The 18,783-nt window shown below is 44.4% G+C and overlaps 2 protein-coding genes across 5 annotated transcripts in view; one reads left to right on the top strand and one right to left on the bottom strand.

Annotated features, from left to right (window-relative positions):
* Positions 1-1,560: 1,560 nt before the first annotated feature.
* On the top strand, positions 1,561-13,713 carry LOC115173445 (proteasome subunit beta type-2). The gene is made up of 6 exons (XM_029731511.1): positions 1,561-1,767; positions 2,466-2,588; positions 2,792-2,862; positions 12,512-12,674; positions 12,950-12,999; positions 13,520-13,713. Exons 1-6 carry the CDS (start codon positions 1,677-1,679, stop codon positions 13,622-13,624), a joined length of 603 nt encoding a protein of 200 aa, XP_029587371.1. The 5' UTR covers positions 1,561-1,676; the 3' UTR covers positions 13,625-13,713.
* A 1,809-nt stretch (positions 13,714-15,522) lies between these two features.
* The window catches only part of LOC115173446 (transcription factor AP-2-epsilon), a 10,987-nt gene continuing 7,726 nt past the window's right edge, over positions 15,523-18,783 (bottom strand). For all 4 annotated transcript variants that reach the window (XM_029731512.1, XM_029731513.1, XM_029731514.1 and 1 more), the window contains exons 4-7: positions 18,179-18,410; positions 17,371-17,489; positions 16,892-17,030; positions 15,523-16,574 (exon numbers count right to left, since the gene is read on the bottom strand). In XM_029731512.1, coding sequence (XP_029587372.1) covers positions 16,313-16,574; positions 16,892-17,030; positions 17,371-17,489; positions 18,179-18,410 — 752 coding nt within the window. In that variant the 3' untranslated portion in view covers positions 15,523-16,312. The remainder of the gene's footprint in view (positions 16,575-16,891; positions 17,031-17,370; positions 17,490-18,178; positions 18,411-18,783) is intronic.

Below are 18,783 nucleotides of genomic sequence, written 5' to 3' on the forward strand. Positions count from 1 at the left end.
GGGTGAACAACTAGAAGAGCTCAGAGAGCTTCCTCTGTGCTGTCAGTGCTCCTGGATCATGTCCCCATTGGGCTCTCTCTCTCTCTCTTTCCCCCTCTCTCTCTCTTTCCCCCTCTCTCTCTCTTTCCCTCTCTCTCTCTCTCTCTCTCTCTCTCTTTCCCCCTCTCTCTCTCTTTCCCCCTCTCTCTCTCTTTCCCTCTCTCTCTCTCTCTCTCTCTCTCTCTTTCCCCCTCTCTCTCTCTTTCCCCCTCTCTCTCTCTTTCCCTCTCTCTCTCTCTCTCTCTCTCTCTCTCTCTCTCTCTCTCTCCCTCCCTTTCTCTTTCACAAAAAGAGGAGAAGAGTGTCTTGGCAGGGTAATTAAGAATGGCCTCTAAACACAGGAGTATGGCAGGAATGCTCCAGATGAAAGTAAATGATTAAAATAATTACAGGCTCAGAGCTGACGAGCCGCAGTGTGGGGTGGCCGCCGGACATTTGTCGGTAATTAGATAATTAATCTGAATGCAAATGATGAGCCCTAACGAAGCAGTCAAGCTGAACCAGCGACAACTGCCGAGAGTGAAATAATGGGAGAGAGAGAGAGAGAAATATGAAAATGAGTATAAAATATCCAGCTTCCAAAGTCAGCCTGCCAACACACAAAGCCAACACACATCAGAATTGTAAATCAATAACTCTTGCACCCAGTTTGAATGTAGCTTGTGCATAAAAAACTCCTCACATCTCTACATCTATAACTTTCACTCATTGTGACAAGTAGACATGAATAACTTGTTAAAAATACACAAGCCTACAAAGGGTGCCTGACAGTCAGAGCTCGAGCAACTGCATAGCAACTTCTAATGTTACAAGGTGCATTTCAGAGACCTCAAACTGGAGGCTTACAGAGCCCAGAGAGACAGAAAAAGACAGAAAACTAATGATGAGTAATGCTAAGACTTTCTGCAAGCAATTTAAATGCATCTGCAAATTGTGTGTTTATCATTTTCTAACCTGACATTCAGCAGGCTACAGAGTTGGGAGGTTTGGACCGAACAAACTGAGCGAGCAATCCCACTTGAAAACCAAAGCAAATGGAAATCATACTCAATAAAAAGACAAATTCATTATACAATCTAAGATGTATTATAAAAAATGAATTTTGCTTTTATGCAGAATGTGTGTGTGTGTGTGTGTGTGTGTGTCTCTTTCTGTCTGTGAGTTCAACAGTTTTTTTATGTTTCTTTTTTCTTTGATCTTGCTTTAGGCTATTAAACGTCCCAATTTAATTCAATACAATTAAGTAGTCTGTATATTCCAGAGATACAGTAGATTGTACCACAGTCATTTGCAGTAGGCTTTCAGTGGCAACACCCAGACCTGGGTCATCACTAGTTACCACAGCCACAAAGTCATAAACCTCGTCCATTTTTACAATGTATCTTCTTAAAATATTATATTAAGCCTAACCCTAACCTTAAATTAATGTTTTTTTTGTTTTCAATAATTTCTGACTTTGTGGCTGTGGTAACTAGTGAGACCTGGGTCACATGAGAAGGAGAAAAACGTCATATTTCATGACGTCAACATTATGCGCCTCTCATTCAAGTTTTGCTGTGTAATCTGAGGAAACGAACGAGGTTGCGTTGTTCCTCAGGCAAAACTTTACTTCAAAATTTTTACTCGGAAGTTACAGTATGGAATATTTGATCGGAATTCAGGGACAAGACTTTGTCCTAGTTGCTGCTGATAATGTTGCAGCCCACAGCATCGTTAAAATGAAACAGGGTATGACATTGCTCGTTTGCAGTTAGCTAGTCGCTAAGTTAGCCAGCTAGCTAACGTTATTTAGCCTGCTTTTGTTAGCCATGAACTCATTTGTAAAATCAGCAAAATGACCTAAATATTTCTCATACATTTGTGTTTTGAATCATATAACGTTACTGAAACATAAATTATAATTGTTGTTACCTAGCTAGTTAAGCATGCTAGTTTACATGTTATGAGTTAACAGTAGTTTAGCAAACTAGCTAGCACTTTTATGTCAGCTAATTAGCTAGTACGCTTCCTCCCTGGCCAATAAGTCGAGATCAGAAAAGCGGACACTAGTTACCGAATTGATTTGGCTTCCAGTTATCACCAAAGTTTGTTTGGTAACAATCATGTTGGACGAGCTAGTAAGCTTGTTAACTTGCATGTCCACAAACAGATTTGCAGATTTGCGCAAGCTACCTAAAAAGGCTAGCCATCTTGCTAACTAGCTTCATTCAATTGTGAAAGTGAAAGTCAGCAGGAGCGCACACACTAGCAGGCCCAGATTATTATCGAAATGACTTGCAATATTTTCCTCTAAGTAAGAAAAATCTGAACGATTAGAGCTATTTGTAATCAAACTAACTTCAAGTATGTATTATTTGGCTTTATTTCCACATGTCACTGGAGTGCGTATGTGATTAAATAACTAACACCTTGTCTATCGCCCTCAGACCAGGACAAGATGTTCAAGCTGAGCGATAAGATTCTGTTGCTTTGTGTGGGAGAGGCAGGAGACACAGTACAGTTTGCAGAGTACATTCAGAAGAATATTCAGCTATACAAAATGAGGAATGGTAAGTGCCACCCATTTCTTGTTTCTCTGGTGTCAAAATAAAGATGGCCTAGTACTACTCATGCCACCTCTACTGACATATGTGCATTCAATACTCGTTGCGAATATTGATTGGTCATTTTATTTATGAATGTTTTTTCCCCGGTTATGTGCCACCCTGTGGTGACATCTGATGAGGCTTTCCTTTCATTTTGACTCTTTCAGGTTATGAACTCAGTCCAACAGCAGCAGCCAACTTCACACGCAAGAACCTTGCAGACTACCTTCGAAGCAGGGTAATTATTTAAATGTGGACCAATGCTTTTATTTCTTTCAATGTAGCAGATACTCCAAAGTTGCTCTGTGCTATTGAATCAAATCAAATGTATTTATATAGCCCTTCTTACATCAGCAGATATCTCAAAGTGCTGTACAGAAACCCAGCCTAAAACCCCAAACAGCAAGTAATGCAGGTGTAGAAGCACTGTGGCTAGGAAAAACTCCCTAGAAAGGCCAAAACCTAGGAAGAAACCAGGCTATGAGGGTTGGCCAGTCCTCTTCTGGCTGTGCCGGGTGGCGATTATAACAGAACATGGCCAAGATGTTCAAATGTTCATAAATGACCAGCATGGTCAAATAATAATAATCACAGTAGTTGTCGAGGGTGCAACAAGTCAGCAACTCGAGAGTAAATGTCAGTTGGCTTTTCATAGCCGATCATTGAGTGTATCTCTACCGCTCCTGCTGTCTCTAGAGAGTTGAAAACAGCAGGTCTGGGACAGGTAGCACGTCCGGTGAACAGGTCAGGGTTCCATAGCCGCAGGCAGAACAGTTGAAACTGGAGCAGCATCACGGCCAGGTGGACTGGGGACAGCAAGGAGTCATCATGCCAGGTAGTCCTGAGGCATGGTCCTAGGGCTCAGGTCCTCCGAGAGAGAGAGAGAATTAGAGAGAGCGTACTTAAATTCACACAGGACACCGGATAAGACAGGAGAAATACTCCAGATATAACAGACTGACTATTGCCACTTAGCCTGTGTCTTGGCTGGGCAAACCCATTTTGGTGATTTCTGGTATGTCGTCAACATAAATCAATCACAGCACATTTTTGGACTCATTCAGCAGTTTTTACCCGAATAAATACAATATCATTGGAAGCTAATGTTGAATGTTCAGTTTATACTGATTAAAAATATAAACGCAACATGCAATAATTTCAATGATTTTACTGAGTTTAGGTTCATATAAGGAAATCAGTCAATTGAAAGAAATGAATTAGGCCCAAATCTATGGATTTCACATAACTGGGCAGGGGCGCAGCCATGGCCTGGCTCCCAAGGGGTGGTGCTATACCCTCCCAGGCCCACACATGGCTGCACCCCTGCCCAGTTATGTGAAATCCAACCACTGGGGAGCCAGGCCCAGCCAATCAGAATGATCCCCCCACATACAAAAGGTCTTTATTCCAGACAGAAATACTCCTCAGTCCTATTAAAACTAACATGCTGACCAAACCGAACGCGCACATGTTGATTTTGGACCCCCCACACCAGACACGATCAGGATACTACGCAGGTTGAAATATCAAAACAAACTCTGAACCAATTATATTTGTTTGGGGACCGGTTGAAAAGCATTAATCATTAATGTCAATTTAGCTAGCTAGCTAGCTAGCTTGCAGTTGCTAGCTAATTTGACCTATTTAGCTAGCTTGCTGTTGCTAGCTAAGTTGTCCTGGGATTTAAACATTGGGTTGGCATTTTACCTGAAATGCACAAGGTCCTTTAAACCGACAATTAATCCACATACAAAACAGTCAACCGAATCGTTTCTAGTCATCTCTCCTCCTTCCAGGCTTTTTTTCCTTTGGACTTTATATGGCGATTGGCATCTAACTTTCATAATAAGGTGTATTATCAGAACAGACCGACATCAGTTCACCTTTCAATCACCCACGTGGCTATAACCAATGAGGAGATGGCACGTGGGTATACGCTTCTATAAACCAATGAGGAGATGGGAGAGACAGGACTTGCACCGCGTTCAGCGTCACAAATAAAACTGACTTCTAATTTAGCACTTGGCAATGCAGACGCTCGTTGGCGCGCAAGCAGTGTGGGTGCAATGATTGAATAACATGTATGTGTACATTTATTTTGCAATGCACGCGCACGCAGCGGTGTGGTCCGCATGTTAATTCCATCCATATCACGCTGAAATCAAGAGAACGGGGCAAACGTTTGCGGTGTAGCGCTCTTTTAACTAACACTATTCAAAGGCAACGTGGAAACTTGGAATAACCTATACATGGTTGGTTAGATAAACACGGAACCCAAACCGGCTGTGCGCCATCGTGCATAAATGTATTTTGTCCCCCCACACCAAACGCGATCACGACACGCAGGTTAAAATATCAAAACTAACTTTGAACCAATTATATTAATTTGGGGACAGGTCGAAAAGCATGAAACATTTATGGCAATTTAGCTAGTTAGCTTGCAGTTGCTAGCTAATTTGTCCTTGGATATAAACATTGAGTTATTTTACCTGAAATGCACAAGGTCCTCTACCCCGCCAATTAATCCACTCATAAACGGTAATCGTTTCCAGTCATCTCTCTTTCTTCCAGGCTTTTTCTTCTCTTGACTTTATATTGCGATTGGCAACTTTCATAAATTAGGTGCATTACTGCCACCGACCTCGTTCTTCTTTCAGACACCCACGTGGGTATAACCAATAAGGAGATGGCACGTGGGTACCTGCTTCTATAAACCAATGAGGAGATGGGAGAGACAGGACTTGCAGGCGATCTGCGTCACAAATAGAACAGACTTCTATTTTAGCCCTTGGCAATGCAGACACTTGTTGGCGCAATGATTGAATAATATAGATTTCTACATTTCTTTTGCAAAACTCGCGCATGCGACGCGAGCACTGTAGTCAGCCTGTAAGGCTCCTATCTATATTTTGGAATGGTGGGGTTGATTTCAGGAGGCTGCCATCGCGGAAAATATATATTTTTTTCTTTGCTTATCTTCAATGAATCACGACCCACCATAGGATACCAACAGTGACAACAGTTGGCTGCTATTTAAGTGATAGTTTGACTGTCAAATCTGAGTATTGGTGTGTGGCCGGCGACTTTTATACAGAGACCCCCCGAATTATCAGTGTCATTTGATAAAGAAAATCATAATTGCATTCGAAGTCTTGCGACCCCCAGTATGACAAAACCAAAGATATTGATCTGTTTTAAACTGGTTGGAACCAAAATAATTTTCCAATCGTTTAGTTCTGAACAGAACCCCCCCAAAAAATTGTTTCATTCCAATGTGCTGACCAGCAAAAAAAATACCAGCTTATATTGTAGATTTTTTAACCTGTGAAATCAACAGTTTTTTGCTCATTGCATTACTTCACCAATCAGTGCGGATCGTTCAGACAAGCTAGTTGTTTACATGCGTGATAGACGTACACGTGTAGCAAATGGCTCGAGAGCGCGAGAGAGGGTAGAGAAGGCAGCTTGAAGCGCTGTGCATCTTGTTATGACATGTATTATATGAGTTAGGTCCACAGAATTATACACTGCTCAAAAAAATAAAGGGAACACTTAAACAACACACCCTAGATCTGAATGAAAGAAATAATCTTATTAAATACTTTTTTCTTTACATAGTTGAATGTGCTGACAACAAAATCACACAAAAATAATCAATGGGAATCCAATTTATCAACCCATGGAGGTCTGGATTTGGAGTCACACTCAAAACTAAAGTGGAAAACCACACTACAGGCTGATCCAACTTTGATGTAATGTCCTTAAAACAAGTCAAAATGAGGCTCAGTAGTGCGTGTGGCCTCCACGTGCCTGTATGACCTCCCTACAATGCCTGGGCATGCTCCTGATGAGGTGGCGGATGGTCTCCTGAGGGATCTCCTCCCAGACCTGGACTAAAGCATCCGCCAATTCCTGGACAGTCTGTGGTGTAACGTGGCGTTGGTGGATGGAGCGAGACATGATGTGCTCAATTGGATTCAGGTCTGGGGAACGGGCGGGCCAGTCCATAGCATCAATGCCTTCCTCTTGCAGGAACTGCTGACACACTCCAGCCACATGAGGTCTAGCATTGTCTTGCATTAGGAGGAACCCAGGGCCAACCGCACCAGCATATGGTCTCACAAGGGGTCTGAGGATCTCATCTCGGTACCTAATGGCAGTCAGGCTACCTCTGGCGAGCACATGGAGGGCTGTGCGGCCCCCCCAAAGAAATGCCACCCCACACCATGACTGACCAACCGCCAAACCGGTCATGCTGGAGGATGTTGCAGGCAGCAGAACGTTCTCCACGGCGTCTCCAGACTCTGTCACGTCTGTCACATGTGCTCAGTGTGAACCTGCTTTCATCTGTGAAGAGCACAGGGCGCCAGTGGCGAATTTGCCAATCTTGGTGTTCTCTGGCAAATGCCAAACATCCTGCACGGTGTTGGGCTGTAAGCACAACCCCCACCTGTGGACGTCAGGCCCTCGTACCACCCTCATGGAGTCTGTTTCTGACCGTTTGAGCAGACACATGCACATTTGTGGCCTGCTGGAGGTCATTTTGCAGGGCTCTGGCAGTGCTCCTCCTTGCACAAAGGCGGAGGTAGCGGTCCTGCTGCTGGGTTGTTGCCCTCCTACGGCCTCCTCCACGTCTCCTGATGTACTGGCCTGTCTCCTGGTAGCGCCTCCATGCTCTGGAGACTACGCTGACAGACACAGCAAACCTTCTTGCCACAGCTCGCATTGATGTGCCATCCTGGATGAGCTGCACTACCTGAGCCACTTGTGTGGGTTGTAGACTCCGTCTCATGCTAGACCCCAACCCCCTCCCCCCAAAAAGTATAAAAAAATAAAGTAGGCCATTACCACTTTAAGAATAATGCATTTTTAGGCCTTGTCAATGCATTGATATTCAAATTATTATTACATTTTAAATTATGTGAGAATGTGGAATTGCTTGACTAAATAAATTGGATGCATGCATGGAGATTTTTCTGTAGCCTATGTGGCCGACACAGGGACACATAATAAATCCATGAATAGCTGTAGCATTAATCTCACCATCACTTTTTTAATGAGCAACCAACCAAGAACCATGTTCCCTTTTGTAATGGAGGGATTTGTATAGGAAGCCAAGTTGAAGCCAGCATTCGATGTTTTACCGCAACAGAGTAGCGCAACACCTTTCAATAGAAACGGCTGGAAACAAACCAGAGTGGCCACATCTCTCTCTCTCAAAAAATATATTAAAATGAAATCGCAAATAATTATAAGGGAGCAGGAGACCCTTTTGGCTACAATAATTACAAGGACTTCTCAAGCACCAACTTTAGGAAATGTCTGATTTTCAAGGTATGTTTATTCCAGTACTTGAATTTCTGAGCTCCAAGTTCAAGTAGCCTGGGCTACTTCAAGCCCCTTGTATTGTTTTTAAAATTGCAGGTGTAACATGGAAACCAAAATGTATTTGTCATGTTATTTCATTACCAGATCTACTAGGCTATGTAATTTGTCATCTTTATATACATAATAACGTTGGGTGTTGCGCACAGTGTACTCCGTGTCTAATCGAGGCGCAAAAAACATGAAAACAGAAACCCATTACCTTGACGCTTTCTCTGTTAAATCTAACGACGCCCTGCTGAAAAACCAAGCAGAGAACAGATGATCAACATCAATACGCTAGGGATATTAGATCCAACGTGGATCCAGGCACAACTGTCTTCACCGGCGTAACAAATGAGGCACATTAATATTCTGGACATTCCTCGTCAGCACCTTTATTCCAGCACCTGGGCTGTTGTGATATTCAAACAGCTATTGGTCACTTGACTGTCATTCACAAAAGTATTTCCAGGATAAGACGTGTGAAAATATCACAATGTACTTTTTTTTAACCTTTATTTAATTCGGCAAGTCAGTTAAGAACAAATTCTTATTTACAGTGACGGCCTAGGAACAGTGGGTTAACTGCCTTGTTCAGGGGCAGAACGACAGATTTTTACCTTGTCAGCTCGGGGATTCAATCTTGCAACCTACTAGTCCAGCGCTCTAACCACTAGGCTACCTGCAGCCACCTAGTTAAACAGCTCAACACCAAATGCGCATCCAGCAAATATTATGCATCATTATTGATGAACCACATTAATGACATTATTGATTTAGGTTTTAAGTATCGGGGTCAGGTGACTCTTTCGGTTAGAAACATTCGATTTTCCAATTGCATACATTTTTGGGGGTTTGTGTGCCCATGAAAACTGTTTTCACCCCGTAACATAAGGGGACAAGAAAAGTTACGTAGTTATACTGTATTTCTGAGATCTATATACAAAAAAAACTGTCCAACAGCTAGATCCAGGATTCTTACAGGGTTCAAGTTCAGTGTTTAATTTAACGGATTAGTACTTAATATATGATATAACTACAATTTACACTGCCATAAATGCAAGGACAGGGGAATGCTCCTAAGCTACATTTTACCAGGAGCTCTGGACTAGAGGGTCCGTAGGGTCTGTGCAGCGGGCTGTTTGACGTCCCTACTATGTCACATTCAGGTCAGAATTCAGTCTAACGGACCCCGCTGCACTTAACTTTTGCGGAGCGCGAGACATTCCCGTTGTTTTTCGAGGAAAACTGGGCACAGCAAGGATGCCTGCCTCTTCCAGTGAAGCGGCTAACAACAAAAAAACTACTGCTGTCATGCCGCGCTAGTGTAGCACACGTTACACGCATCTTGTCTCCGTTGTGTACCTCTACTATATCACTCTGAGATGTGGGCAGCGGGTTTATTTTGACTGATCCAGAGACTGTTGTCAATATGTTGTGAGTTGGCCTAAGTGTCGCTCCAGTCTCAAGGGCAGGCAGCACCTGCGGCTGAAACAAAACGCAGCCCGCCGGGTCCCTGTCCTACCACTCCCCGGTGTGAAGCATTGAACGCGTGTGTGTATGAAGTTTGTATGTGTGCCAGAAGGAAAGTGTGGGAAGGACATCCGAGTCAAGTCCCCTCGTACCCGTATGGTTGCGGCGAGGTTAATATGTTAGGAATAGTGCAGCCGCTGCCTGTCACAATAGCAGAAGGATGAAAATAATTACAAAAAACAATTAGTGGGGCTGAGGAGGGAATGTGGGACACAAGGAGGGGGGAGCCGAGGGAGGGAGGGAGAGAGGCTAGAAAGGGGGCAGTCCCAAGGGCTTTGAACAAGGCCCAGAAGTCAACACGGCACAGAAGGGCGTGTGCAAGCGAGAGTCGGTGTTACAGTTGGGCTTCTACTGGTTCAATATGTGCTTTAGATATTGGATAACATTATAAAATATTCTGAAATTCATGCCTGCCCAAAGGCTGTAAAACCATTTTTTTATTTATTTTTTTACCCTGTGGTACATACATCCTTGTTTATGTATATTGGATATCCGTACTCTGTTCTCAGTTCTCGCAGGGCTTCCAAACAGTTTCTCCTCGACATCCCACACCTTCCTTTAGCCGCGCTCTCCAATTCACACCCACCCCAGAGTATTTGGACATGCACATACGTTATATAAACAGGTTTTCCACTTGTTCCTGGAACATTTCTGAATGTTTCTCTCTCTCGTCCACCTGAGTGGAGGGTCGCGAAGCTGTTAAGTGAAGAGGATGTCTCTTGTGGTTGGAAAACGTCAGGGGATGAGTGGTGGTGATAGAGCTTGGCATTGGGGGGGGTGATGCACTGTGTACCTACCAGGAATTCAGAATAACAACTGGGCCTCTTGCTAACCCCAGGTGCGAGCACCAAGCGTCAGAGATGGTGTGAGAGAAGGGCAGCCTGAAGTCAACTGCATTATGTATTTCAAAAACTCTTATTCTTAAAATGGACAGCACAGCCACTGTTCTTGTTTCAGACAGGCTTTCTCTGTTTTATAAACCATTATCTCAGTCGTATGTAGCCTCTTGGGTTGTATCCCAAAGAACAAGTAAGCCCTCCTGCTTATTTAAAGATTTAGCGAAAAGGCTACGGCAACAGTTTGTCTGGTGCTAGTGTTGCATATGGGGTTTTTTGTTTTTAAGTACAGCGCGGGCACAAATAATTACTAGTGCCATATTGCACATGACTCCCCTGTTCCAGCACAGATGAACAATTAATACAGCAGATTGAGGGGAAATGCCAATAAAGAGAACATGTCCTGGGGCACGGTGCAAAGAGAGGGGGAGGGAAGGAGAGAGGGGAGCGAGCGCTGGCACGCGGAAGACGAGAGGGAGAGCGAGCGGGGTGGATTTACCACGGTTCACTTCGTTCATCACCAGACCCAACCATACATCCTCCTTTTTAGTTGAATGCCTAATACCGTTGGACACCCCATCTCTCTGGTGTGTGTGATGAGGTTCTTTTGAAGACATATGTGTTTGGGACTTGGCCTGAGTTCAGGTGCTGGATTTAACAAGCCTGCTGCCTGGTGGCCTCCGAGGTGACGTGATGGAGGAAGGGTTATTTGGATGCCAGCTCCAGCGCTGTAGTTTTACGTCGTAACCTGTAAGACAGGTGTTGCACGGGTGAGTGTGGGTGACGCCACTGGGGTGTTTCCCGGGGCAAACCAATGAGTTCAGGCGTGGCCTGGCGAGACACAACCCCTTTCCACAGGGAGCGTGACAAGTCGGCCTTTCTTTCCCCTGTAGAAAGGGTCTCGCACATACACAGCGTTGATACTTGGGGCAGGTGTTCACATTACAGCAGGTTACTGCAGCTCAGGGGTTGTCACTTTAGACATCCAATGTGTCTCTCTCCCTCTGGGACTGGGTTCATATGCGGAGCTTAGCTGCTGAATTGTAACATTCGTTTTCATAGCGTCAAGTGTGTGTAACTCATTTGAACCGGAAACTCCGCAATTGTCAACCGTCAAACCAGGGCGCGGCGGCATGACCGCTTTCTGGAACTTCAATTTGTCCTGATAGAGGGATTATAACAAGGAGGGAGGATGGTGAAAGGGGAGTATTGCGAACGCGGAGAAGAGCTCATTGAAATGAAGTGGCTAGAAGGGTATGAAGTTATTTTAAGGGAGAGGGAAGGAGGGAGACTACTTCAGAAGTTTTTAATGAGCCCTGGCATTACTCCAGGGCATAGGGTGAAGGCGGGAGTGGGGGGGGTGATGGAGGGAGCAGCGGGGGTCTGTTTCCCAGCAGATGTCACACTGCCAGTGACACCACGACCCCCCCAGTCCTCTCCAACCCACCTAACCCCCCCCCCAGTCCTCTCCAACACCCCTCCCACCTAACCCCCCCTCAGTCCTCTCCAACCCACCTATCCCCCTCAGTCCTCTCCAACCCACCTAACCCCCCCCCCCCCCCCCCCCCCCCCCAGCCCCCTCAACCCGTCTAACCCCCCTCCAGGTTGCGGCAGTTTCACACCCCTCCCTATTCTCTTGTGCTGCTGTTGTTTTATCTCCCGTTTTTGTTAACTTCCAAATCAAAGCTGATCATTAATAGCAGCGACGTTTGATCGAGCTGAAAACAAACTGTTACTGGCTGTCTTTCTAGTTGCCTTCTGATGTGCTCTTATTCACACTGCCGCTTCCAAGGGCCTGGCACCCAGCTTGTGCAATGGTAGTTTAGTGTGCTGACCGTAGGGAGAAATCGCTAGAGAAGGTGTATTATTAAATCCTTTAGTCTCTATGGTACTGACTATTGATCAATGTCGTAACACCAACCTCGGATGACCTTGGGGGATAAGAGGAAGAGAAAACAGGACATTGTTTGGATGCGGACGAAGAATTGTTTTGCCCGTGTTATAATTTTGTGTTTATCGTCGTTCGTCACATCCCCATTTTGAGAACGTTGTCATAACGCGATAATGTCAAGATACGGCGACAGTATCGCCGTAACAATCCCAATTGTTTTTCCATATCTTCACTGACCCATACCTCTTCTCTCTCACCAGACTCCCTACCATGTGAACCTGTTGCTGGCTGGGTTTGATGAGACAGACGGCCCGGGGCTCTACTACATGGATCACCTGTCTGCTCTGGCCAAGGCCCCCTTCGCCGCCCACGGCCACGGAGCCTACCTCACCCTGTCTATCCTCGACCGCTACTACAGACCAGGTGGGATCTCTCTCTCTCTCTCCACATCTTTTACTGTTTCTCTATTTTATTGGCCTCTTTCTCTCTCTCCCTTTTCTCCTCTTTCTGCCTCCGTCGCTCACTATCTTCTGTTCCATTCCTCTTGTTGGTTTCCCCTATTCTCGCTCTCTCTCTCAACACTCTAACGGGATTTAATATTAAATGATTGAAGAGTACTTGTATTGAAGTTAAACTTCATCTGGACGTGAATCTAACCATATTTCTCTCTTGTCTCTCTCATCACTCTCATGCTTCAGATCTGACTCGGGATGAAGCCGTAGACCTGCTGAAGAAGTGCGTTGAGGAGGTGAGCTCGGATCTTTTATCTGTTTAGAGCTAACGGAATAACGGCACCGTGCTTCATCACCGCCACCTTGATGGGGCGGCAGGTAGCCTAGTGGTTAGTGTCGGGCCAGTAACCGAAAGGATGCTGGATTGAATCCCCGAGCTGACAAGGTTTTTAAAAAATATATATTCTGCCCCTGAACAAGGCAGTTAACCCACTGTTCCTAGGCCGTCATTGTAAATAAGAATTTGTTCTTAACTGACTTGCCTAGTTAAATAAAATAAAAACTATTTGTTGGTTTCAAGTCATCACATTTGGAAATGTTACTGGATAATCACACTCAGCAGTCGGGTGCATGTGACTTCAATTTGTCAAATTGAGATGTCTTTATATTAGGAAAATGACAATTTGCGAGAACTGTTCAATGAACAGAACATAAGACATACCATGCATATAGCTTTGTTTCTCCTATACACTTGCATTGGTATATGACTCATGACCTAACTCCCCCTCCCTCTCTCTCTCTCTCTTTCCGCTCCAGCTGAACTACCGCTTCATCCTCAACCTGCCCTCCTTCAGCGTCCGTTTGATTGACAAGGACGGCATCCATGACCTGGAGAAGCTTATCCCTGTGGGCGCCAAGTGACCGCTCACTGCTTACCCCTAATGCCCACATTTTTGTACCGTAGACCTTGCTCTTTATGTTCCAATAAAACGTGACGCGCTGTTGAGATATCTCTGTCCTCGTAGTGCTTTCTTCAGGGTCCCCTATAAAGAGAACAGCCTTCTGGCTGTGTACTCTTGTTGACGCTGTAATCTGTGTGTGCGCCTCTGTGTTTGCATGTGTCCTGTACGTGCATTGTCGACCATGAGAATGTGAAAGGCCGTATGATTAGAAATGAAGACTAATATAATAATGATGGACCTTTCATCTAAATGTACCTAAATTAAATGTGGCTCTTTTCATGACTTTTTTTCTACTGTAGTTAAGTACCAAATCAATTATGCTTAAGTTTTACAGATGTGTATTCTGTACACAGTATGTTTTAAGTATTATGTTTCCTATTGTAGCCTATTGACTCTTACCTACAGTGGTGTAAAGTACTAAAGTAGTTTTTTGGGGTATCTGTACTTTACTATTTATATTTTTGACAACTTTTAATTTTACTTCACTACATTCTTAAAGAAAATAATGTGTATTGTACTCCATACATTTTCCCTGACACCCAAAAGTACTTATATTGAATGCTTAGCAGGACAGGAAAATGGTCCAATTCACACAATTATCAAGAGAACATTTATTTAAATAAAAACTGCTGTCTGGTTTGCTTAATATAAGCAATTTAAAATTATTTATATTTTTGAAACTTAAGTATATTTAAAACCAAATATTTTGATACTTTTACTCAAGTAGTATTTTAATTGGGTAACTTTCACTTTTAATTTTCTATTAAGGTATCTTTTATTAAAGTAGGACAATTGGGTACTTTTCCCACCACCGATTATCTAGCTGTAACAAGTATCACCCTAATTTTCCTCTGCATTCAGGAAAAACTAAACTGCTGTACATCCGGATAGGAAAACTGGGCCACAGTAGTGAACATCAAGCCAGTGTGTCTCCAACTCCTCTCTCCTCCTGTATCACAGACAGGTGATTAATAAACATTAAACAATCCCTCCTCTCCCAAACACACCGGAATCTGACGGGAAGAGCAGCATATGTTTGCCTGGAGGCACAGAGAGATGGAGAACAACCCTGCTGAGTGTCAGATATTGGAGAGGGAGGGGGAGAGGGAGGGAGGGAGGGAAGGGCAGGTCACAGGGACATAGATGGATGGGGGAATTGACACTTGGGGTAATATGGAGGGAGGGGGCAGGTAAGGAGGTGTAGAGAATGGAGAGAACCTGAGAACCAGAGAGAACGAGCAGGTGATGAGAGGTGGTGTAACCACAGATGAGGGAGGGCGACGGGGAGCTGAGGTGTTTGTTGTGCACTGGGGTCGTGGCGGTCTCCCAGGTACCGGTGGGGCTGCCTGGCGCGGTGACACAGTTGCCGCTGTGATGGTTAGGGATCGCTTTCACCTCGTCGCTTTGGCGTAAATGGGCTCTGAATTTTGAGTGGCCCCCGGGGTATAAGTTCGCATCAGTAATTATTTTGTGTGTGTGAGAGAGAGAAAGCGAGGTGGGTAGTGTGTCTATGGTTAATCATAAGTGGTGAATTGCTACTTTTTCAGAATATTCTGTTTTTGTAATGATTAGCAACAAAAAAAAGTTAACTTTTTTGTAAATATTTGAATTGAATATCTTAAAAAATTATTCTTGAGATTTTTTATATTATTTTCTAATCACCAGAAATTGTACTTTTTTTTAACAATTAATATTTTGAAGATAGATCTATTTGATGGCCAGTGGCTTGTAGGCATTAAACTCCTGAATAAATAAACGTATTAGAATAAACCTTGAATTGAAATAAAAAATATTGCCGTAGGAAAAGCATCCTTTCTCTATTATCGACAGTGAATGATAAAACATAATACCCAGACAGTCCGCATCAGTTATTCTTTAATAATATATTACATTTATGCCGTAATACAATAATTATAACAGTAATAACATTAATAATAAACATACACAGTAAGTACAAAATGATTCGTTTTTTTTCTTAATTTACCCACACCTACCCTCCCCTTCAACAAAAAAACAAACCATAGCTGCCTCTGACACCACGCCCCCATGCCCACCCCCAAAACCTCATTACCCAGCAGCACCCACATAGAATCGTAGTACACAAACTGCCCATCCTATGGGGTGGAGTTGGACGGTATCCAAAGTCCAGATGAGGAACAAGCAAAACTGAGAAAGTTGGTTGTAATGGATATGGCTCATCTCTTGTGACGAGATGTTGTCAAAGCGGGTCCAAGTCCAGACAGTCAAACAGACCTTGAAGGGAAGTAGCATAGAGATAAATAGTTGTATCTCTTTGGGAAGTAGAGGGGGATCCTACGAATGCAGGTCGGGGTATCATCTTGACAGTCAGACAGGGACAGAAAACCAGAACTCATCCAGGAAATGTCATTGGCAGTTAGAAATGGACACTGCCTAGAAAACCAGCAGCCCAGAAGAAAAAGTCCATGCGTCTTTGAGTGAGGTGGCCGACACATATACAGTACAAACATTACCACGCCCTTCCCTGTGAGGGATCGGGCCATAGCAGGAATTTCAGAAAGAAACCTCAGTCATTGTCTTCATAAAGGAGGCTACGAGAAGATGGAATTGAGAAATCCGCCCGTCCGTCAACCTCCAATCTCCATTCTCCTCCAAAGACGTCGTTTAACTATTTGCGGTGCTTCATCTCCTTCTCGTGGTGGCCCTTGCCACCCCCCTGGTCCTTGTCCAGCATTTTGATGGCCTCCACCAGGTAGCTCTGGAAGGCGGAGAGGGCGGCGCAGATAGCGGGGGTACCGAAGCCGTGGGTGAGCAGGCTGAAGTGGGTGAGATTGCTCTGGACCCCGTGCTCCAGACAGGGGTTGGGACGACTCGCCCCCAGAGGAGAGCGGTCCTGGGACATCAGGTCCACGAACTCCTTGCAGATATCCCTGAGGAGAAAAAGTAGGAGAAGGGTTAGAATTCTTCAATGCGAATGTTAGTTTTGAATAAAACATGAACATTTTCAGGTCAACATTTAACAATGTAATGGGACGATAAATCACTGTCATTAAAACTGTACACATTTCCTAAATAGCTCCGTCTGCTTAAGTTGAGCGGAAAATCTTTTTTAGTTGGTGTCTACCCTTCACTCAATGCACACTATGTATATCAGTTTGTATATGCGATACTGGAGATAGTCTCACTAATACTGAACAATCTACTGTAAGAGTATACTAGGCCCAGACGGGGATTATGAGCCACTCACTTGGTGGCCAGCAGCATACTGCGTCGTGTGGGAAGCTGCTCGGGGTCACTCTGCCTACACAGATACTCTGCTGTCGCTCTGGCAGGGAACTCCGTCTCGCACACGTACCCAAAGTCACGGGCCAGGTGGACCGCCTCGCCTGGGAAGAGATAGAAAAGGTTAGTGAATGACCGGATGTCAATTTGAAAGGTCGGCAGGAAATAAGGCAAAACACAGCTCTTTGTTTGATGCTCTTCTTTGGATTCACCATTGGTTTATGTTACTGAAGGGACTTATTTTGTTATTACTTCATTACCAATTTACATTCAATTTAATTGTGCAAATAGATTTTTGTTGAAAAGTGAATTACAGTGGAAGTAGATTTTACTGGAGATTTTACTATGCGATAACTGGGAAGTATGTCCTCTACCCAGAGTTGTTCTTTAAATCTGTCTGTGTGTGTCTGTCAGTACGTCGACAAGTCACCGTGGGCCTCTTACCCTCCACTAGAGCCGTTAGGAGGGTGACGTTGGCTGCCTTGCGTCGCCCGGCGGGGAGATTAAGCCCGATCTTTTCCAGACGCTCTCTCAGACAGCGCCCACCATTCTTTGACTTTGCCCTGAGGGAGGAGAGAGGAGACAGAGAGAGCAGCTTTAAAGACCTGTCTGTGTGGCCGCGTAACAAAACCACTGAGCCTAGTTCCTGGCTGCTCACTGAGTGTCCCCATGGCCATAGTCTAGTGCTGCTGCCACTTGGGGGTTTCATTTCATACCCAGCCATCATCACGTCCTGAGACATCTTAAGACCTGTCAATGAAGACGTCTGGAGACGTGTTAAAAAGGGAAGACGTCTGGAAGACATGTCTATGGACGCATCTTGAAGACACCTCAAGACATCTTAAATATAGAAGACGTTTTAGGATTCCATTGCTTTTTACCCCTTTTTCTACAGTTATGGTGCCGACGAATTTCATAGTAGGCAATGACTTGAAATATGAACCACCGTAATCTAATGTATGAACAACGGACAGGAGAAGCGGTTCATTAAAAAAAGATGCATTAAAAATGAATAGAGGAATTTAAAATGCTTTGTATAATGTATGCATTATTACATTCTCTGTGGAGGAGTGGGATTTTTCTCACTGGATACATTAAGCAATCAGGGGTGACAAATAATATATTCTATGGTTCAGAATACATGAATATATCTATTGTTCAGACTTATTCTTATTTGATTTATTATCACGTGTGAAGCCTCTCCACTGTTTCTCTCTCCCCAACCCCTAACTCCAAACCCCACCCCTCTCACCTGCGCAGGACTCCGCCCAACAGGGAAGCGTTCAGGCACTCGGGCGGGGCCAGCCGTCGCTGCACCTCCCCCACGGTGACCTTGTACTTGGAGGTGGAGCTGAGGAGGGAGAGGCGGCCGGGGACGGAGCAGAACACCTCCCCTGGGTTGGACACGGAACCAATCCCTAGACCATCCTTACTGAGGTGGAGAGCCGACAGGGACGAGCCGTTCAGCTTGGAGGGGATGGGAACTGTGGAGAGAGAGAGAGAGAGAGAGAGAGAGAGAGAGAGGGGGGGGGGAGAGAAGGGAGGGAGGGAGAGATCGAGACAGATAGAGAGAGATGGGGAAATGGCAAGATAGGAAGAGAAGGAGAGACGACAGAGGGGGAGAAAAAAAAGAGGAAAGGTGAATAAAAATAATATTTCCACAATCCTTTCCAATGTACTTTAAAAATGGTCATCCTTGATGTTCTAATGAAAGTAATGTGTTCATTACATGGATAATAAATTCAGTGGCACATTTACAGCTCGAATTCCTGTACCGCTATTGTTGTTGTTGGGTTCACAGCAGCTGCGTGCCGTGTTTCTTTAAGTAACACATCTCATATAGATCTTACTCACGCC

This window comes from Salmo trutta, chromosome 34, assembly GCF_901001165.1.
Source record: "Salmo trutta chromosome 34, fSalTru1.1, whole genome shotgun sequence".
Taxonomy (NCBI): Eukaryota; Metazoa; Chordata; class Actinopteri; order Salmoniformes; family Salmonidae; genus Salmo; species Salmo trutta.